A 23,626-nucleotide genomic window follows, 5' to 3' on the forward strand; every position below is an offset into this window, starting at 1 on the left:
AAAAAGACACCTAAGTAAATGTAGGTATTCAAACAGCGCAGCAAAGGTCAAGCTTGTGATTAGTAAGGATGCAAGTTAACCTTTGTTATAACAAACGGAGGCTATCTTCCAATCATTAGTCGGAAAAGTGTTCATGGACTAATATACAGAAGTTGAAATCAGGACAACTTTCAGCGTGACTTTTTTGCTTTAAATCCTACATGTGCCTGAGGTCAGTGCATCGATGCGGCACAGTATTTGTGACATAGCTAATGCCACTCCTACAAACCAGTGTATATATCCTTGTCTCGCGCTAGTGTGTTAGCATCCGGGCGGATGACCAACACAAAGCCAGAAACGTCTTAGCTTTCAGTACTTGGCTACGCTTCTCTACAGCTTAAACCATGCAGCCGCGGCGCCTGCGGAAGATGACAACTTCATGTTCTTGTGCTCTTTTTAAAAAAATTAAATTAAATTAAAAATTGTTACACCAGGCTTTTTGTTTCCATGGTTACGCTTCAGCATTTGGCAAGAGGTTAGTATCCTCGGACCGTTCATCAAAACAGCTTGACTTTCCCCTTTTTTGCTTTTATCTTTTTTGTCTTGTTTTTTTTTTTTTTTAACTACTGGCTTTTGAATACGTGGCCGATCAGCCACAAAAGAGGTAAGCCTGTTCATGAGACATAACGTCCACTGGCAGTGTCTGTCTGCTTTCTTTTTGTATTAAGTACTATGTGTTTACTTCATTTGAAGTCCCCGCTGCTTTTCAGGGCGTGTCTGCGTGTTTGTAGTAGCCCCTTCGGAGGGCTTCGGAGGCGATGCTCTCGGCTGAACGTCGCTGGTCCATAGTCAGCAAAGTGTTTAGCAGGTCGTTGATGTCGGCTCGGAGTCCCTGCCTCTGCATCCAGTTCTTCAGCAGTTCATACACTTTATCGCTGGAAGTGCCGCTCTCCGCAAGCCGAATATGGTTGTCACTGACTCCAATCATTCTGAAGAACTTGTTGTGGATCCGCACGTCCAAGTACTCGTCGAACAAATCGAAGCTCTTCCTCAGGGATTTTTCAGAACCTTTTGGGGGGAAAAAACCAAACAAAACACACAGATGAAGACAGGGAAGAATTTAGACTGTGAAAACAGAAAGCCACAACGTGTAAAATGCATGTGCATCTTGTTATTTTACGGACTGTTCCTAACAGACTGTGAACACTAGCGTGCAAATCATAACAGTATAGGCATTGTTCCAACAAAAGGAACAAGCAGCAAGTTTCAATACATTTTCTGTCAGGGGAGGCATGTATAATACTATTAATAGAGGATCAAACAAATTAGTTAAGCCGTGTCCTCTTTAATTCACCATGAGAACAAAACAACAGTAAAAAAGGCCGCATGTTCCGAAGCCCTAGAGGCTCAGATATGGCCTGACTATCATGAGATTATTAATCTATCAAGCAGCAAAGATGAGATCTGGAGGAGATTTTGTGACTTCCCTTTGGATTGCCATGAACAGCATTAAACTGTACTGTTTTTATGTAAAGCTGTCTGGCTCTTAGGGTAAATCAAGTGGGAAAAGAGCTCTGTGAAAATGTTTCTTAAAGTGGACACCCCCCTTCCCCCCTCCACACACACAAGACTCTGTGTGAATCTTACCTTGTAGTGGCACCAGTCGACATCGCAGAGGATCATCCTGCAACACGAGACCAAACAGAAAGTTTAAGGCGTGATGAAAATTTTAAAATACAGTGTGACCCATTTGAGCTCATTCTGACTCTACTCCTCACCAGATCTGCAGGCAGCTGTCTGAAGGTAGCGGGGCTCTGGTGTGGGGTGTTGGAAACCGCCGTGGGAAGGGCTGACAGGCTAGTTTGAGAGGAACTAGTGGTGTTGGGCAAGCTGTCCCCTAATCCTCGGTCTTCATCTTCGAGGGGCGGGGAGGCCTTGGTCATCCCAGCCTGGGTCTCCTGCAGGAGCGGCCTTGAGTCTGGGCGGGACTCCTCGCCCTCCAGACCCGCGTTTTGATCATTCTGTCGCTCCTCTGCTGTGGCTCCACTCTCATCCTGAGCAGAAAAAAGGAAGTGTATAGCAAACGTGAACACAACAATGGCATATGTTGTCCAAACGGTGTAATAAATGGACAGAGTTGAAGATTGACGCATCAAAGTTTTGATTAGTGGATGAAAAGCTCCACTGGTATTTAACTCCAATAAATGCTTTAAATCTCATTTCACTGACAGACACAGGGTGTACTATCGTATTATCAAATCTCCTTACATGAGGTGTGCCTCAGGGGTCCATGCTTGGCCCAGGCTTTATCATGCCATAATACTAATAATAATGACTCATTTTACTTTTCCATGAGTGTGTTCTGTAGATAGATTTCACTGACAGAATTAACCCCCACCCCCCAATCTTTGATAAGTATTGGGAAGTGAAAATCTGCTAATGTGAAACACTTGTGAATCTTGTTATGAAAACATATAAAAAAAAGTGTTAAACCATTTCTCTCTTTTTTCTTCACTGAATTTAAGACACAATTCATGCTTTTATTTTATGTCTATTTGATTACTTTATTGTTGTTATTATTCAGGTGTCAGCCTGTCTTTACGTTCTTGACTGGAAATGGTCCAAAACACCCCCTCGCGCTCTTAACAGGCACTTATAAGAGAGATCAACTACGTTAGCTTTTCCTTGTTGGCTCCCATTCAGTTTTAGAATTGATTTCAATATTTTTTTGTCTGTTTTTAAGTCACTGAGTGGAGTGGCACCACTCTAACTCCCTGATCTTGTAACCTGCTCTATTCACGCGAGATCACTGAGGTACACTGAGCAGATCCATCTGCTTTTTCTTCCTTCAGCAGCACAGCACTTTGTTCAATGTCCATTTGAAATGGCTTGAATTAAACGTGTAAAATAACGACAAACAACTTACAATGGGAATCTTGACAATTTCACTGGACTCGCAGTGGAGCTTCAAGCCTATTTCGGAAGCAGGAAAATAGCATTAGGAACAGATCTGGTGAGCAAAACATTAACTGCAGACGCACAGACTTGATATCAACTCACATGGTATTTCACATGAACGCTGCTTGAAAATGAACCACCACAGAGCCAGTGCGATAATGATGATGATAACGATGGCCAGGAAAATGCACAGAGGAACAACTGAAGAAAAAAAAATGCCACGAACACAAAAATTTTTATTTAAGCAACGATAGCTAAAAAACTTTCGGCAGCAGAATCTGAAACTGATAGTGAAACTTACCGATGCTCGCCGGAGGATCCAACGTGGGCGAAAGGGACGGAGTGATTCGTGTGGGGGACAGAGGGCGTTTTCGGCACACTGTGTTAGAAAACGGTGTGCACTTTTTTACCTCCTCCTCGTGAGGTTTACACCTGCAATTTTGAAGCACAGAAACATTTTAAGTAACAGTAAAACAGAGTCCCAAATTTTGACTGTAGGGTAGACGCAGACGCAAAAACAATCCAGAATAATTTCAGGAAACAGGTAAGTGACACTCACTTGACACAGCGCTTGCAGACTTCGCAGGCCTGGTCCGGAACACAGAAGGTATTCGGTTTGCACTGGCACTTGGTGTCTGCAGTTGTGGTGCAGGAAGCAATTTCCTCCTGATCTGTGGACAGTTAGGAAAGTTGTGAGACAAAGAGGCTTCTGTAGCACCTTTCAGAACAAAGTGAAAAAGTGCCTAACAGGACACGATGGGAAAAAATAAACAGCTAAAAAAAAAAAAACAATTAAAAAAAAAAATTCAAGACATGGCATCATGTCTGCTTTTATTAAGCAAAGCTCAACTCTGAATGTTGCAAACTGCGTAAACAGTTACAGACTTTAACAAGTGAACTTCTAAAAAACGTATTCCCACGACCATCAGCATGCATTACATGATGGAACAAATAGAAGACCTTCAACTAATTTGTTGGACACCGGCAATTATGTGGCAATGTTTTGCAAAGAAAAAAAAAGATGTTAGACAATTAGGTTACTAATTTTATCTCCCTCTGAGACATATTTTGCTTCACTTTAACGGGATAATAAGGAACGGGGAATCTGCCACGGTTCATTTCTTAAAATGAGACCTAATAGATGGTAGCCCTGCCCTTTAGGATATGATCAAAATTAATAACAAGCCAGCAGTCCAACTCCACAGGACGCCCTTTCATATAAAATCTCATGTTCATGCTTGCCAATTAAAGAAAAATGGCTTTGTTAGGTTGGTTTGCAAAATGTGTGCACACTGTCTTTCACACTAACCTTCCTATCGTTTTATACAGGCGATTAAGCTCATTCTATAACAAGCTATGGATATTTTAAAGAGTTTTATAGAACTAAGTAAGGAGGATTTTTTTTGTATTCACTGCATATTTTAATGTGATCCAAATAAAGGCAACTTTGCCACAGGTGAGAACTGCCACCTTGATCAGGTCACTGATGATGTTGCTGCTGGTGTATTTAGTTGCAGTTATTTAAATCACAGAATATTAAACAATCATGACTAATCTAAGCTGGAGTTGAAATGGCACAATTATTTTCTGTTTGCTTCAACACTGCCCATAGAGGCAAATGTGCGTTCTGCCGTAAGTGTTAATGATGATCAGTGTAAAGATCATAATGATCTTAATGTGGTTACGCAAGAAAAAAAAACAACCTTACCCTGATGCAAGACTGCACTCATTTCCCATTTCATTAGTAATAACTTAGTAGTACTATTATTGTACGATCTACTGAACAATATTAAGCGCCTTGAGACGACTGCTGTCGTGATTTGGCGCTATATAAATAAAACTGAATTTCATTGAATTACTAGTTTGGACTCTCTTTTGCTTTCAGAACTGACTTAATTCTTCATGGCATCGATTTAAGAAGGCGCTGGAAAGATTTCTCTGAGATCTTGGTCCATGTTGACATGACCGCATCACACAGTTACTGCAGAAACCCCTGTTTAATGATTGTATGAGTCCTTGTTTGAGCTACCCTTACTTTCCTATCAACTCGATGTAATCTCACAATGCAGGTTTGCTTTAGGATTTTTTTTGAGAGGCCCGTACTAGAGATGGTTGAGCGGGAAAAATCACAGCAGATCAGCAGTTTCTGAAATACTCCAATCAGCTTTGTCTGGCAGTAACAACCATGTCATGTTTAAAGTCACACAGTTTTCATTTTTTCCCCATTTAGATGCTCACTTTGACCTTCAGCAGGTCTTATTGACCGCGTCTACATGCCTAAATGCACCAAGTTGCTGTCGTCGATGAGTCGATGGCTCAATGCAACAACTTGGATTGTAGCCTGTGTGCTTCACTTATTTTTTTCCCTTTACGCAAGACAAGTTGGAAAAGTAAAGCTCTCAGTCAAGGTTTGGATTTCCAAACCAACAAATAGCTTTTTTGTTTTTTAAGCATTTCTCTGATTAGAGTCTGAACACAAACAAGCTGCTATTTTAGTTTAGTACATCTACTCCTACTTATTCCAAGTATGTGGGACAACAAGCTTCACTGTTATTATATTAATGACATGTAACAATCAAAATGAAATTACAATTTTCCAATACAGAGCGACACGGGTTCTGTTTCATTCCTTTCTAACGGCAGGGCATGAAAAAGACACTGGTAGGATATCATTCGCTGCACGCTTGTTAAACACTAAACCCCACGGCACACTAGAAGCTTTGATTCTGGCAGAGCACACAAATATTTAAAAGGGATTAACTGTGAAATTACGTAGCATAAAAAGAACTATCAAAGATTTTTATAGTCTTAACCTTTTCCTGTTAAAGAAGAGAAGTTTTAAAATGAGCTGAAATACAAAAGCTGCTTAAAATGGCGAAAATTTATCTGTGTTTCTTGTCGGAGTGAAGTGTCATAATTGCACAAAGAATGTATCAGACACGACTATCAGCATTGGGCTTGGCTGTGAAGGCCCAACTGCACAACCAAAACAAGGTATTAAAAAGCCCGTCTATTGCCACTTTACCAAAACTGACTTTGTTGCACTTTAAACAAGCTGGTGACGGGGATTTAATCTGCTCCGTTTTCTAAGTATGGCTGATATGACACTTTATAGGTGGCTGACAACATAGCATTAGGGCTGCCACGATTAGTCGACTAGTCACGATTACGTCGACTATTAAAATCGTAGACGACTAATTTAATAGTCGACGCGTCGTTTGAAGCTTTGTAAGATCCCAAAAGATGCAGGAATTAGTAGGATTTAAGAGTGTAATAACGAACTGAAACAGAAGATGGCAGCACTGCATGTACAAGGATGCTAGCTGCCATTAAACCCTGAAGAAGAAGAAGCTGTGTCCCAGAATTCATAGCGCGGCCCAGCGCAGTTGCCAACAATGGCGGCAGCTAGTTAGTTTTAATATTACTCTTATTATTCTTTCTGGGTCACAAAATATCGTTTAACATATTTTCAGGCGAGAATGTAGCTGCTTAAATCTCAAATATCTGCTCAGTTTATCAAGACACCACATATTTTTAAAAGCGCTCCGACGTTTTCGGGGGCGTCTGTTACCCACCAGCTCGATAGCTAGCCGGGGGCAAGGCTCACTAGAGCCGGTGAGAACACCGGACACCCGGCAAATCGTTTTCAAAGCCACTGCCGTCTTTCGCTACTCAGGTTAAACATGATATATAAGTCACTAAGATAACTTAAAAATGTTATTGTTTGGCTTATTTTAGTATTTTATTTGTTCCTGAGTAAATCAATTTGGCTGAGAAATAAAGTTTTTACACAGCTGAATAAACGTCAAGCAGACAACTGATTATCAGAAGTGTGAGATGCTCGAGAATATGCTCCGGTGTCCTGTTATATTTTAGATAGCAAGGAGCAGACGAGACTGAGTTTATTAAACTCCACCGAAACAATCTGCAGATTTCATTAAAATTTAATAAACTATCATCTTGTCTTTATTTTTAGTTAGCACATACCTTAAACACTTAAAGCTGTAAGCTAATGATAGTTATATAAGAGCAGATGCTGCTGGTGCAATAAGCTGTACGTTTTATGTCCAATGGATGCATGATCTGATTAGTCGACTAATCGCAAACATAATCGGTGACTAGTTGACTATCAAAATAATCGTTTGTGGCAGCCTTACATAGCATTCGCTGTTACTGTGGCTAATTTTTACATACAACATCAATGATGGTGTAGTACCTCGGCATAGTGACAGATCATCACATACAAAGGAGATACGAGGAGACCCATATAGAAAAGAAATAGTAAAAACTTATATGATTTACTCATGAAAGTGGCCACTTTCATGAGTAAATCATATAATCATATAAGGCTTCCAAAACATACAAGTTTCATTATATAATTTTTCAAGGGATCTTATATCTGTTTTCACTCTTGTATGCTTTTCATACAAGTTTCACACAAGACAGATACAAACCTTATAAGATTTATATATATCTTTTCCATATGGGGATAGTCCAAGCCTAAAATAGACCAAGAGGCTGGTGATTTCTCGATTTTGGTTAATTCATTAAACTGGTAAACATTTGTGTGAGTCTGCGCCACAAAGTCAGATAGAGACATGGGTCCAAACTGACTATTAAAAGCTTACCCTACAAAGGGAAGGGTCAAGGACACACGGTCATTTACTATAAATTATAAAACGGTGCAAAAATGAGGCCATTTAAGCCATTTTTTGCCTGTAGAGGATGCTTGGCCCTATAAAAAAAGTTTGATAACCCCTGATTTAAACGATTGCATAACATCTTTTACTTGTGAGATAACTTTTACAGACAAAAAAAACCAAACATCGGCCTCCGCTCCAAGCAACTTAAGTTCCATCTTACTCCATAAATGATTCACTGAATCAACAGCAGCCTTGTCATTATGAAATATTTTCCGACCAGTAAGTTCTAAAGCGTTCCAGATAACACCGCAGTTCATTTTAAGAAAAAGTAGTCCAAAAATAGGCATCTTTTAAAAATTTCATTCACATTTCCTTTGGTGTGTTCCTTTTAATTGTTACATGGTCATAAATACGTTAAAACTAGAGCAAAACAAACCCATCCACACCCACACATATTAAAAAACTCTCCTAAAACCGCAATGAATGAGCACAAAGCACATCCTATGTAACAGAAGTCTCTTTTCTGCAGCTCCTGCCTTTCATTGGACACAAAGACAGCAGTGTGGGAGACAATGAGATGCAGCCACACCCAGCTCAGTCAGGTAAGACAGACACACAGGCAAATCTCCTGAGACGTGGAACACACTCACATTCAGCCTACGAAAACAAAAACAACAAAGACACACCCTGCCACTTGGTGTAACATCATAAGATCACATTGTCATGAGTGGCTCTGAAAGGCGGGGGCGCAGACAAAAAGGTATTAAATTTCCTAAAATGATATATCCGACCAACTGGATTACAGAACACTCGACATTTATGTTTGTTTTAAGGTTAAAAAAAAAAAAAGCCTTCTGTATTTATTTATAACCTCAGATTTATTGTCAGTACTCAGATTTGACTATTCCATTTCCTGGTACCCGACCTGACGTCATGGCTGTGTGCAGCTGCTGATAATAATTTCTTAGATAAGGGGATAAATGATCAAGCAAATGATTAGTAAAATGTCTCAGTCAATAATAGTTGAGTATTTTGTGATATTTACAGGTACATACAGACATATATATGCCTGTGTTGGTGTTGTTCCTATACCATCATAATAATGTTGGCCCAGGATCAATATTGTAGTTGACCAATAACATTGTCTAAGCATTCAGTATTATAATACTGCAATTAATATTACGAAATTTTTACAATATGTAAAACATCTATGTGTGGAAAACAGTGTAGACCTAAAAACCAATCTATATACAAAGTATACTTATAGTCTATATACAAGTAATGACCTCACTATTGATTTATCAGAGGAGGAGAGTCTCATTACCTGAGCGGCAGTGAGTACACGGCAAGCAGCGGAACATCCCGTTGTTGTGCTCTGTGTGGGTCTGTCCATGTTCACATGGAAGACAGATCCCGAGTTCTAGGTCTCTTTCACAGGGCTGATGCACATATGTTCCTGCAAATAAAGGAGAAAACCATCACATAACTAGCCCAAAACATAAACGCTTTGCACGCCCATATAAAGAGCATATTTAATATGTGAATGCCAACTTTTAGTGATGCTGCGTTTCCTGCCGACGTCAGAGCAGAGCAGAGCACAGCAAAGTAACGCGTTAGGTTCACAAAGCTGCAAACCAAAGGAGGCATCATCGTAGAAAAAAACAAAAAGAGCTTGACCCATGCCGCAGAAACTGATTATCACTATTTTACATTTCTGCATCATTTTTTCCTGGAATTCGGAGGAGAACAGATTTGCTGAACTGCAGCGAATCAAGTCGATCTCCTTTACTCGCACACTGTCACGCTTTGCAGTTTTAGACTTGATTCATGCACGCTGTGAGTACGACCACTTGATTCTCATGTGTCTTCAGGATTTGTTTGATGCATGAATGGGAAAAAAAACAGCAGGAGGAAAAAAAAATCAATTAAAAAAAAAGTAAAAAACATCTGTGGTTGGACTTTCTAAGCATCCAGTAAATAAAGCCGTTGTATTGTGCTTAGGTTTAGAGACAGTGCAGTCCGTTTCACCCACACTTAACTGGATCCAAAACTAATTTTTGATTTTAAAAAAATCTCTTTGCTCGTAAATAAATAAAAATAGTTTATACTGACAAGAAGAAGCAGAAAGCTATCATTCCACACCATTAAATGATTACTGTGGCTTTAAAACATGTGGTAACAGCTGAGCAACTGGGATAAAGAGGAGAAAACACAATAATGCATGAGGGAGGAACATCACACATTATTGAACCAAACACAAGCCAAACAGTGTCAAACAATGACGACCTCTCATTACTATATTAATTAACTGTGAACTGATAATCTATTAACTCTTACTTCAAAGTGGCAGACAGTGATGATTAAATTTGCAGCTTTTTCACAAGTAATCATTTGTGAATCTCTAAGTTCATGTAAAAAAACAAACAAACTGGAGTTGATCAAATAGTTAAAAAAAGGCATTTCTTAGAATCCACAGTGGCAAATAAAATAATTCAATCAGTTAGCAGAACCATGCAGTGCTTGTGTCTCAGCTAAACGCTCAGACTTAAAAAGAAACAAAAAAACAACAACAAAAAAACAGCTTTATTGAATTTTTATTCATAATAAATTAAAAGGATTAGTGCTTTTAAGGACTACAGCTTTAAAAATAACCTCTGCGTCACACCCCGCACATTTCACTTCACGTTTTGCTTCACTCTCATCTGCTGAGACGGAGCGGTTTGCTTTCTGCTCCTGGCCATCACACATTCTTTCCAGATCAGGCTGGGGGAATATTTTAAAAACTAGTTTGGGATCAAATTCCGCTTACGGCTTTGACATTTACCTTGAGTTAGAAACAAAAACAAAGAAGACACCATGCCGATCTAAACGTTGGCTACAAACTGCCCTCGTGTCAGTTTGTCTTATGTTTGTATCATTTTTGTAGATATAGTGACACGGGAGTGTAACTCCTCTTATCCGCCTTACCAGCATTGCAATTGAGGCAGCAGAGTCCCTGGTGCAAGTACTGTTCATTCTCCACGCAGGATTTGTGTAGTCGAAGTGTTCGGTTTACACGTGCTTCATTGGACCACTGAGCTGCTGGAGGTTCTGCTGCACGACACACAACCCAGATGAAGAGTGCTGCCACCTTCACCTGCATCGTCAAGGTCTGGGAGACAAACAGGGAGAAAGAAGAAAAGATAAGATTTGGGTTATTTTTGTGCATCCACAGTAGGCCGACTAACCCGCAATCAAACTCATAAGATAAAGGAAAGCAAAGAGGAGAATCTATCTTCATAGGAAACCTTGTGTGAGCAATCTACATCTTAATTTGAACCATCTGATCTGAACATCTGCCGTGGGAAGCAATTAAGGGAGCTGTGCAGCCGGTCAGAACTAGAGGCAACACAAACTCGTGTGTGGAGGATGCAGAGCTATACGCTAACTACATGCAGCGCAACAGGCAGCCAAACTTAATTAGGCCTTGATCTGGTTTTCCTCTACTTCAAAAAAAAAAGGGGAGGAAAAAAAAGGCAGAGAATCTGCTTCCTCTGCTGTGGATGTAAAAGACAGAGTCTGATAAGGTATCTTAACTAACAGCAGCATGGTGCCCATATCAAATGCGGGTTCAGAAATCCATTCATGGGCTGGATAATAACAGGCTTGTATAGGTGGGGTACTGAGAAGAATACAGCCGAAACACTTTAGTGCGGCCCCCGGGCGCTGGTGTTTATTCACACGCTTTTCACCGTGTCAACGTGAGAAGGCCCCATTCACTGGCAAACAACGCACTTTAGTGGCTCTACTTCAAATGACCCACATTCTTAAAGCCAGACTCTTTGAATGCCGGGACATGCGACACCGACATGAAGCGCCTCGAATGCAACACGACACCTCGTGGGTAAATGAAAGTCCTAGATTTGGAGGTTTTGTCTTCTCCCGTGTGCACACCCCCACAACCACCCCACCCCGACCTCTGTTAAAGCAGGAGAGAGAATATGGGACAGGTTGGGTGGAAAGGGCTGAGTAGTGAAAGGGGGGGGAGCAGAAACTGTAGACAGCAGGTTGAAGATGGGATGTTCTACAGGGAATAGGCACTCTAAAAAGGACAGTGTGGGAGAATGAGGGGAATAAAAGCTGAGAGCACATAGGCAGAGGTAGAGAAAGAGGAACGGGCTGGGGAAGAGACCGATTCCTGACGCTAGACTTGACTCTCTGGAGGGCCGCCATGCCTTGTTGTTCAAAGGAACTTTCCTCCCTCTCTCTTTCCCTCTGCCTTTTCCCTTCTTCCTCTCCCTCTGCTCACGTCAGACTTTCCAAAGACGCTGAGAAGCAGACGTGGAGTTACAGACGGCCGGCAGAGCAGTTACAATCACACCATTTACATCTATCCAAACATTCTGGGGAACGGGGGAGGCAGAAGAGAGAGGGAGAGAAAGTGAGAGGGGGGGAAACTAACAGCTTGCATGACACAGGGTGAGTCTTTAGACTTGAATATACTGTGTGTAAGACTGTGGGGTGGGTGGGGATGTGGAGAGACGGAGAAATCTGTGCACAAGCGCACGCTACAGACAAAAACAGTGGAAAGAAAACAGGAAACTAAAGAAATGAAGGAGCTGCGCTAAAGGTAATCTTATACCCCACAACGCAGGCACGGACTGTGAAGCTGTGCTCGGTATTCAGGAATATCTTTAATAGAGTGTCTTTACAGAGCACAGCCCATCAAAGGGTGCCTCTCTGACAGTAAACATGAACGGACAGTGCTGATATTACATCATTTCCAGGCTTTGTTCATTTCAAGGCCTGCGATTCCAAACACTCCCAGGTGCAGCCGTTCTCAGTAGCTAACCTGTTATGATCGGCAAGGTTACGACAAGAAAAGATGCAACATTTCTTTTTTTAAACTGTTGACTCTGCCATTTCATTTAATTTCACAGTCCAAACAAATGTCTTGCTTCTTTACCTTCTTTGTCTTACTGGTCTGATCGCAGTTGCGTAAAACTGAGAAAATAGCTAACTCTTACACTGAAGTAGCTCTAACAAATACATTTATTTACTGATTGTTGCTCAGCAAACCATAAAGGGTTTAAATGACGGAATCAAAAATATAATCTTTTTCTCTAAAGTTGGATCTATGGCCCTGCACTGGTGCAATTGTGGGGTTTCAGATAATACAGAAGCTGCTAACATGCACTTACAGTACATGCGCAGTCCCAACAGTGATGGTGCAGTACGTCAGTCAAATATTGACTGGTTTAAAAGTTAGCTTTACCAGCAAAGGAAACCGCAGTGGAGTTCACCATGAGGAGGAAGAAATGCATAAAGGAACATCAAATACCAAAGAAAAGCACAAACAATGGCTGCAGTTTTTAGTGTTTAACATTCTTTTTTTAGTCCACACTACAAAGATGTTCTTTGTCTATTATGACTGCTATCTTCTCTGCTGCAAGCTAAAGGACCGGCAACAACACAAAAGCATAACTTTAATAGCAACCCAAGTCACAGCAGAAAGCTCCAACATGCAAACATGAGCCTACAGAGTGCTGCACCTACAGGGCTACAAACACAGCACCATGAGTCTTGTGGTATTTCTTGAACACAGCCTTGCCTGCACACAAGGAAAAGAAACAAGGCCACGCGTCCACACTAATATCCTAAAGCTTCTGAACTACACTGGCACAAAAGTAGAGCATATACAAACACTATGGGCAGCCACAATGTGGCTTGGTTTAACCTCCACAAACCAAGTGAGGAGGAATAGTGGAGTGACCGTAACCTCAGCGTAGCAAGCCCTCCAAACCCTCCAATTCCTGGAAACACTCCAACTTCAGCAGAAGTGGCCCAGTCCTTCTCTTTCCCCTGCCAAATGAGAGAGCTTGGCTACAGATAATTTGCTAAAACAGTGTCCTATTGTTATACAGTCTGCATGTATGATAAGTTAATACTCTACATGGGTGGATGCAAGTTAAACTAATAAGTTGCAATACAATAATAAGGGACTTTCTGTGCATCGACAACAGGAGCAACACTCCACTTCCTCTAAGCACCCGGGTTCCTCCAAATTGCCTTGGCACAAACTCTGCACATGCCATGTACACTGAGAATGCGTTTGTGACTAAATGACAGGACATCCTTTCAGTTTTGACCCAGGTTATCAATGGGCCATTTAGACGGCTGTGATCACCCTGTATTCCTGAGGAAATTACAGTAAGTCCCTTTATTAAAGAAATAAAGATGGGCAGAAACACAAAATGCGAGGGTCTCTCTCTCGCCCTGTCTCTCACGCAGACATGCACAATACGTACAAACAAACTAAGATAGCGTCTTCATTTCATATCGGACAGATGATTTCAATCATAGCCAACTGATAAGCAAAGACATCATGCACCTCATTATAGTCCTGCATCCAGAGCAGGACCTGATTTTCCATATCATGCTTTTCTTATTAGAAAATAAATTTCTTTCATCAATTAAGGGAGAGCTTGGACACCGCGCAGCCGACGTCACACTACATGCACAAAATACGGCTGACGAGGAAAAGAGTTGAGATTAAAAAGCACAGTTATGTTGTTACTCATAATACGCACACCTTTAACTCAGCCGCCTACACTTTTCTTTGGTGTAGTCTAAAGGAAACCAGTTGTAGTTGTCACTTTATATCACTTCAATCGAAAGTTGATTTTTCTTTTACAGTAACTTGCACTGATTTGTTGATCCCCCGCCCCACACACACACACCCAACGGCTGCCTGATGGTCTGAGTAACTCTCAGATCGAGTCCATCGCACTTCTTCCAAGCACTTTGCAACTTGTTCTCTATTGTGTGCCTTTCTCTTGTTTTGTATATATTTCCCCTGTTTGCCATTTATTTCTACTGTCCTTCTATTTCTATTTTATTCCTGCACAGTTGGTGTGAAGCACCCACATTGTACACGTTGTTCGTGTACAATGACAATAAAGGGTTATTCTATTCGATCTGATAGCGGCCTAATCATCTGATTGGATTATAGACGCTCAGCAGCTGGAGGCTCTGAGCAACTAAGTAAACCAACACTGATTTTCAACCACCACTCCTTTATCTCCATGTTGAATGCAGGAATTTACTCATTTCACCCTGACAACGTTTGAGAACCTCAGCACGCGACAGCCGAGGCTCTGCAGCACATCAAAATTGACTCAAACATTAATTTAATTTCATATTTCAACACGTGGCTTCTTCTGCCCTTTACCATCATCCACTACTTAACAAGCCACAATAACTGATCTCTTGTTCATCGTGTTATTGTAGCATTCAGATACATGTTACTTACAGAATTACATTTGCATTTTTGAAAATTAATCAATAAATAAAGATGCCTTTTTAAAAAAAGTCAAACATATATCATATTTAAAAAACTTAACTACTCCATTTACCACAAAGAATATCAGTCAGCAGTCAGATTTATGATGATTCAACTACTCCTGATTGTTTTTCCCCAATTTATTCAAATTAAGTGATTAATTTTCCTGTGGTTGGTTTCATATGACTGCAAAAGGAAAAAAACAAACAAATAGAAAAAAAAACCCAAAACAATAAAATGGGGTTAAGAGTTCAATGTAACCGCTTCACTGTCTCGTATGTTTTAAACATATTTCTGAAGGAATAATGTATTACAGTGGTGACCAAACCGGCCAAAAGATCATATGACAATTTTGGGGGGGATAGAATCACAATTTTCCCCACAGATTTAGCTGAACTCATGAGATCACATGATTAGCTGTGCATAGGGTTGCCTTACTAAAAAGCTTGTCACTTTGGCTCAAGGCTTAAGAGGACAAAGCTCCAGCTAGACTTGGAGCACAACATGGCGCATGTTTCGCCTTGTTGTTCTATATGGTGCGACTGTTGCTGGAGTGTTGACCTCTTAAGGCTTTTTCCATCTGCTCAATTAACTTTGGAAGGAGTCAAATGTGTGCCAGAGACCTACTTCTGCTTTAACTTCAGGCTTATTTTTGGCTCCGATTCCTGTCTGAATATTCTGACTGGAAGTGGAGGTCTCTGCATGTAGCTCATTGCTTGTAGCTTTGTCCGTCAGTTGCCCTGCGATGCACCTCTACTGCGTCTAGAGCGCTGTCCTTACTGTATGACGAGTTTCACTTTTGTTTAGCTCATGCAGAAGAACTTGAAAAGTGCTTTTATTTAGTTAATGGCGATGAACTCAGAAATATGTGATCTACCAGATCAAGATGTGAGATTGTGTAATTCATGATGTCTGGTGTTACTCTGTCATCACGTAGTCATTTAAGAACAGAAATACTGATTTCTTTTGTAATGTCATGAGTATATAATTGATAATTATCACTCAAAATATGTTTAATGTGATTTCCCTTCCTAATTTAAGATGAAACTTCACGTATACGCCGTCCTAAATTAAACTTTATTTAATAAGTTTTACATGTTACAATAAGGGGTTCTGGGTCTTAATGAAACTGTTTTGTATTGTACAGTTCAAATCCCCCAGGACTGACCTTGACATGACAGTGAACGCTCTGTGCTTTACAGATAAATCCTGGCATTGCCTGGAGAAAGGGGGTTGATCATGCACAACTTTCCTTGAGTGATAAATTACGCTGACATTTTGGGTTAGATTATGAAGACAAGTACAGCCCAGCTTCTGTCAGGAGAAATAAGTCTGACACTCGCTGCATGGCTGTAAATAAATTCAAAGTTCAGCCAAGCTCACACACATTCATCATTATAAAGCTGAATGATAGAAAATAAAGAGAATGGCTCCCGCGTCAGTGCAATACAGTTAAGAACAAGAAGGCGCTAACAGTTTCAAAACCACATTGTTAGGCTGCATACGCAGTACACGCATGCACACGCACACACATATAATATAGCACACAAGCACATAGAGTGCATGTGTGGGGAGCGTGTGAAAAGCGGCTGCCCCCTCCTCTCAGGGAGCACAGGAAGCTCGAGACAATACAGAGGCTTCATGCAGGGTTCAGCTCCAAACTGTTCCCTGCACAGCAGCCTGCCTTAGAGCAGGCCCAGCACCCGATTAGACCCACAGCATATCCGCTAGGCTGGATATTTATAACTCAGGGAAGCTGCTGCTCCATAGCACAAATTCTTGAGTTTCCTCAGGAGGTGCGCACCACTGATTAGATGAGGGTGACAGTGTGTCACAAGCAGGTTTGGTGACATTTACCAGGGGGAAAAAGAAAAAAAGAAAAGAAAAAGAAAGAACGATGATCCGTGATGACGACAGCTGTATTGAATTTCCTGAGAGACTCTTGACCACAAGTTGTCGAAATTACTGATACCCTGACGTTGATGTTTACCGCAAAAGAATGGCTGCATTGTTTTGATGAGTGAAACAAAGTGGGTTGCTGAAAGTTCAAAAGGTTCCACGCAGTTGTAAGCAGGTGCAGCGTGGCGCTTTAGTTTTTCGTTCTAATTATTTTGTTGCGAGGTCGATGTGGTCTCGGTGGTCTGTAAAGGTTGACTGCTCGTACGTGTACTCCACGTCATTGTGACTCATCCAGAACGTTACGGACATCCAATTTGAATGTCAATCCACAAATCACATTTGTGTGCTGCTGGGCGATTAACTTGGCCTTTTCAAATCGTGATTAGGCCTGTCACAGGGAAGCTAAGCGGTGAATCACAAGACAACTCCTGCAGGGAGGGAATTAAAAAAAAAAGAGCAAAGAAAGGATGACTAACAGATTTAAGAATGAGCAGGAATCCATCACCTCGCTTTAAAGACAATCACATTAGCTTCACTAAAGCTCATCTTTGTGTAAAAGGGAGGGGGGCAGTTTGAAGTGCTGGCGGTTTATTGAGTTCTCTATAAACACACCGCTGCAAAAAATGTAGAATATTTGACTGGTGTAGCGGGTCAACAAGGACTTAAGTGACCATCAACGGTTGGAATTTGCACCAGATTTATGTCTTTGTAAACAGACTTTCATTTTCTAGACAAAGGTTGAGCTTGTTCCGAGACTCAACACTTTTATTATAATCTGCTCATTCATTCCAGAAGAGCAGGAAATCAGAAGATATAGCACCCCTGCAAAACCTTTTCCTGATCTGGCTTCATGGTATGTCAGGTTTGAAAGGTGCCTTTAGGCCAGGACTGTACTTTTGACTACGTTAATCGATTATTATCGACTATTAAGGAAAGGAAATCATGGAATAATTCAATAATCAAAAGGAATGCTGTCAGCTGATATCAACCTTGATATTGGCTTATCGGCAAACAAGATCAAAATCAGCGATGTCATCATCGATCTGTTGTGTGACAACACTTCGCTCTGGCTAAACGCTCAAAGGCGTTGAAGTTAAAAGATGACCGACATTAAATACACAGCAAATTTTGAAGTAAAGAAATAGCAACAGAAACATAGTAAACAAACAGAAATAAAAAATATGAGTTCGATCAGTCGGGATTTTCTTTCAAAAAAAATTAATAAATAATTTTACTCTGGGATTTCTCTGAAATTCAAAAGTAATTACGGTGTAAAAAATTTTAACACGAAACCAACAGTGGCACTATTAAAAAATAGAATAGTGCAAAATGATTCTTTATACTCGGTGGAAGCCGAAAATTTAAAATAAAAGTATAGCAATTTTCGAGCTTTATTTAAACCAGTACAAAACCAAAAGGAATCACTGATCAGTAATGCCAAACTGTCCGTCACGCCACAGAAGCTGGGATCAGGGACCATGTGGAGCTGTGTTTAAAAAGTGACTGAAAAGAGCAATAAAACAGTGGAGGAGTAACTGCATGACTGAGTTATCCATAAGGAAAATTCCAAATTTGTGTTAGCAACATTTGGAGAGAGACACATCACAGTGCTGCTTTCACTTCATGATGTTCTTGTATATATGAACAGCTACTTATGTGCCATGTGCTCATACAACACACTCTACTCTTTTAGCTATTTTAAGCCATGTTCTCACTTGAACTCCAGACAGTTATTAGCATCAGATGAGGACATAGCCCAGGGGTCCCCAATCCCAGTCCATGAGAGCCGGTGTCCTGCAAGTTTTAGATCTCACCCTGGGTCAACACACCTGAATCACATGATTAGCTCATTACCAGGTCTCTGGAGAACTTCAAGACATGTTGAGAAGGTAATTTATCCATTTAAATCAGCTGTGATGGATCAAGGATGCATCTAAAACCTGCAGGGACACCGGCCCTCGTGGACTGGGATTGGGGACCCCTGACATAGCCTTTTCCAGGGTTATCTTTACTAATGAAACACAGCGTTTTATTTTGACTGCCTCCGTAGATGACACAGGTTATCCATAATAAAACTTTGTCTCTGTGCATTCATTGGACCATTACATGTGCTATTCTCAAATAGGCATAACTAAACATCACATGGATATGCTGGAGGTTTCGTCATGTTAAAAAAATAGTTTTTCTTTCCCACCGTCACCAAGTGCGCGCTCGTCTGATTGCTGGGGTTTTCTCTGTATTATCTTAGGGTCTATTGTAGGGATCTGTGGTTGTGATTTCTTGCTATATAAATAACAATGAACTGTTTTAATGGGCACCTATATCAGGTAAAGTCTAGAAACAGGCTTCTATGTCCACAACAATCCTTCGTAGCACTTTCTGACATGAAAAAAAGTGACTTCCAGTAAAGATTACCTTTTAGCACTCACAATGTGACACAGGGTTAGCAAAAGGAATGTTTTCCATGTATGAAAGATGTAATTAGTAGCTAACATATCAAACTGAAACTAGATGAGGTTATTCTGTTTATCTTGATAGTGGGGATGTTTGACGCGGAGTCAATTATCTCCACTTGTTTCAATTCGGGACCATTCAGATGTGAGCGGTGACTCGCCTCTGTTGGTATGCATTACGTGGGTAGGCAGCACCTGAACAGGTGGCACTCCCTCCATGAGTCAGCGAGCCCTTTGATAAGACTAGGGTGATTCACCTTAGCAACTGCAGGTCCACACAGGATAATCAATTGACTAACAATAAAACATCCTGGGCTCTCTGAAGAGCCCACATTAAAAGGCACAGACGCCACCTGGTATCAGACACTGAGTTGCGCTGCATTGCATCATTTGGCCTCTCTACAACTTCTCTAAGCCACAGGCATGGTTATAACTGTTCACATGGTCACAGAGCAGAGCGGCAACAAGCAGTGTCTACAGTATTAGGAACACTAGTGTTGCCGACCACTGCTTGTCCCCAGTGTCATAGTTTGGCCTCCGCTTGTTCCAGATGCCTGTCCTGCCCTTGTCTGTGTAGTCCACAGAGACGGAGAGGACTATTTCCTGTGTGAACCAACACCCAGACACACAGTAAACAATCACAGATAAAAATCTAGTGTACATTTGCATGGGCATAACAATTCTAAGAAGTAAATTGATGCCACTAATATCAGCAAATCTGTATACTCAAGACAGGAAGTTTACTGGACAGCCAGGCACGTACACTCGGGCAATTTGGAGGAGTGCGTGTGTGTGTGTGTAGGGGGGGATTAGAGAGGTGGGGAGGAGGAGATGAGGAGGGGCTGAAGTTTCCTCATAGTCCCTTAGCAACAAGGCCTGCTGGCGAGGCCTCCAGAATGTACTGTGGTTTACAAAAGAGATAAACATTGACTTTGCCACCCGGAGAAGTAAATCGGATTTCAGTAATGGAACACTGCATAACTTAAAACGCAGATCAGACAACTGGGAAAACAAACACTGGAGCTCCAGGCCCATCAGAAGATATTACATTTACTTTTAAACAGCTCCATGTACAGTGAGCAGAGCCACAGTGGGCATGTGTGATGAAATGCCACTGACAAACGCCACTACCCTCATCAGCCAAACAAGATGCCAACGCTTGATTTGTTCCGTCATTAGGAACTCATATCATTTTCCACATCTTATCTCATGTAGCGTTATCCTGGTGTAATCCAGTAAACTGTGAGAAAGGAAGTAGATCTCCTCTAATTCAAATGCGTATTTTGCATTAATCAAAGTACTTTTAATGCAGGACAAAGGCTTCCAGTCTGCTCACAGTGCTGGTAGTATAGGCGGCACAGTTGGAAAAAACAACAGGGGAGGAATGAAAAGACGTCTCTGTGAAGGTCTGAGTGGAATAAACTCTAAGAGAGAAATAGCTGAGAGTTGTTATGGACTAACTGATAAGATGAATTCTTAGCTTTCTGATTACACATTCAGTCATGCTTCTCGCATTTTACACAATTTGATTTAAAGCTCGTTTGAGGCAGCAGGGCCACTGCCGCACAGCTCTCATTAATAGCGGCTAGAGGGCCAGCTACATCCGCTGCGACAGACCAAGAGCCGTCATATGCTGAATGTCTGAGGAGTGTGACCGCATGATGTCCAACACAGATGGTGGCTGTAGTGTTGGAAGAGAGAGGGGGGCGAGTGAGTGAATGATCCAGCACATGCACTGAAGAGAGCAAAGATACAAAAACCAAAGTATTTCTGCATTTTCTCCAGAAATAAACACTTTAATAATTAACAACAACAAACACAGTGTTGCTTCCTGTGTCTGGGACAATGCACGGACTTGTTTCATCTTCAAGTTCACAGGCCTGGACGTGATTTCAGCTTCCACGACACTCTTATCTGTGTCGGCTCTTCGCTTTAACTTAATGAGACAGAAGCCTTTTCTTAAAAAATATATACTTTTAGATTATAAACGTTTAGATTATCCGAGCGGCAGCTTGAATTAAGAGGCTACTTTGGTAAATGATTTTTATAGAAACTATCAAGTTAGGAGCGTCAATGAATCAACAATCCACAGGACACACGCAAATAGAGTGGTACACATTCAACACAGAGCGTATTTAGAAAGCAAGTGTCGTGTTTACTTACATGAAGTTTCCCGACCACCGGATCGAAGTTCATCTCGGGAGCTTCGCTTTGAGAGACAATCCCAGAGAGCTGGAAAGTCGCTTTACAAAACCCAAACTAATCTGAAGTCTTTAAAAAAACCCACACATACAGCGAAAAAGAAAACAGTGACACGAGTTCGACCTACGCTCGCTCCTTCGCCCGGTTTCTTTCATGAGTTTAACTCTTCTTTTTTCTTTTAGTGTTCAAACTTTACGGATTTTTCCTGAGAGAGGAGAAACAGACACGGTCTGAGCACCAGCGAGGAGCTTTTTCTTTTTTTCATGCTTCGAGCACTTCGCGTGACGTCAGACTGCGAGCCAATCACAACCCGTCCCCTAGAATAATAATGAAGGAGGAAATTGCGAAGCTTTGCAAAGCAAAGTAAAACAGCAACATTTTAACGCATTTCACTGCATTGCTCGCTGAAGACCGTGTGTTGTTACTGGGTGAAGTGTGTAACACTGTTCCATGCAAGCAGAGGGGGTTTCTTAGAAGTCTGCAAATCATCACGCTACGAGACTTTGATCAGCGTGTAGTGGTATCACACTCCAGCTACATTAACCTGGGTATGTAATGTGTAACTTACTAGTAACAACCGGCTAATGTGCAACAAGTTGGAACTCAAGTGAAGAAATGAGTGATCCCAAAGTGTGACACCCTCCATGCGTGCAGAGCACTGAAGTGGACTCGCTCTTATTTCTGATGATTAATCAGAAGGTCTATTAAACCTACAGTTTAACGATTGTTTACAAAAAAGATAAACTGCACTGTCACATGGAAATTTTACTAGTAATTATTTATTTGCACATCATAATAGGATAAGGACTCAACGCTTGGAAAAGTTATGGAACATCTGGTGGAAACCCCCCCCCCCCCAACTAATTAGTAAAATAACTGGGAATAAAAGAGCATACCACAGAGGATGAATCTTTGAGAAGTAAAGCTGGGGAGGGGTTAACCAAAAGACTTGGCCAGCAAATAGTTTATTCTTACTCACCTCTTTTTGCCATGTGTGCATACACCACTTTGCATTTAATTGTTGGTTATTATTAAACTCTTGATGTCTTTCATAGTGCGTCTTTAATCCTGCACACGCAGCCTGGTTCTTCCTGTTAAAAGGGAGCTTTTCCTTCCCACTGTTGCCAACTGCTTGCTTACGGGGGTCATCTGATTGGTGCTTTATACCTTACAATATAAAGCACCTTGAGGCGACTGTTGTCTGCTATATAAAAAAATCAAACTGAAATAGTTTTGTGGCAATTTTTGTCATGTAAAGTCAACCATAAGATTTAGAGAATGAAAAGAAATCCTTGTATGCGAGGGAAAAGGCTGAAAAGCAGACCTGCATAGCTCTGGGTGACTCTGCAGTCTGCATGGGCTCAGAAACAGTGGTGGAAATGAACAAATGCTGTGTCTGAGAATGCAAATTAGAACTCTGCAATATAAGAAGAGAAATAAAACACATTAAGTTAGCTCAAGAAGAGCTGGAGCCTTCTCTAAGCATCTTATTTTAAGTAGGCTGATGTGGAAAACTGTCCTGTGGACTGTGAAAATTTGAAATAGTTTTTAGATATCATGGACACTGCTTCCTATGGACAATCAGTTTGTTTTTTTATCAGCTTGCAGTTTAAAAGCAAGCATTTGTGAGGCAGTGAGGAAATATAGGTAAAGATAAGGTAAAGGAAACATTAATAGGGAGTTAATACGAAATGATACATACAGGTTTCTTAGCAGCATATGCTATTATCCATCATCTTTCTCAAAGACGGCTCACTCATTTCAGCCAAAGCATGTTCTGCATGATGGACGGGACTCAAAGAACCCTGCTGCCCTCCTGAGAACATTTGGCACGTAAAATAAAGATGATCTTAGCGGTCTGAAAAACAGCAGCACAATCATAGAATAAATGAAGTACGCAAAATACTTTTTTTTCAGAACTATGTCAATAGGTCCTGAGTTCCTACATGCTCCCAGAGAGCTGTTAAAAGAAAGTTTGATGGAAATAAAATACTATAAACATGTGTGACTTTAAAGTTTTCAACTGGCATCCAAATCCATATGAGGATATGGAGTAATATATGATGGAAACAGGGATGTAATACAATGAGGAGAAAAGAAACCCAAACAGTTCTGCAGTTTATGGAGAAAGTCAGCTACTTTTTAATGACAACATAACATTTTTCCACCAT

At 41.0% G+C, this 23,626-nt stretch overlaps 1 protein-coding gene across 1 annotated transcript; it reads right to left on the minus strand.

Moving 5' to 3' along the window:
* Nucleotides 1–440: 440 nt before the first annotated feature.
* LOC146513979 (tumor necrosis factor receptor superfamily member 10B-like) lies at nucleotides 441–21,693 on the minus strand. Its single transcript, XM_085167221.1, has 10 exons — nucleotides 21,417–21,693; nucleotides 10,548–10,731; nucleotides 8,905–9,036; nucleotides 3,497–3,608; nucleotides 3,239–3,369; nucleotides 3,040–3,138; nucleotides 2,906–2,952; nucleotides 1,758–2,033; nucleotides 1,627–1,663; nucleotides 441–1,047 (listed from the first exon to the last, which is right to left on the minus strand). Exons 1-10 carry the CDS (start codon nucleotides 21,447–21,449, stop codon nucleotides 746–748), a joined length of 1,353 nt encoding a protein of 450 aa, XP_085023347.1. The 5' UTR covers nucleotides 21,450–21,693; the 3' UTR covers nucleotides 441–745.
* Nucleotides 21,694–23,626: the final 1,933 nt, after the last annotated feature.

This window comes from Neolamprologus multifasciatus, chromosome 7, assembly GCF_963576455.1.
Source record: "Neolamprologus multifasciatus chromosome 7, fNeoMul1.2, whole genome shotgun sequence".
Taxonomy (NCBI): domain Eukaryota; kingdom Metazoa; phylum Chordata; class Actinopteri; order Cichliformes; family Cichlidae; genus Neolamprologus; species Neolamprologus multifasciatus.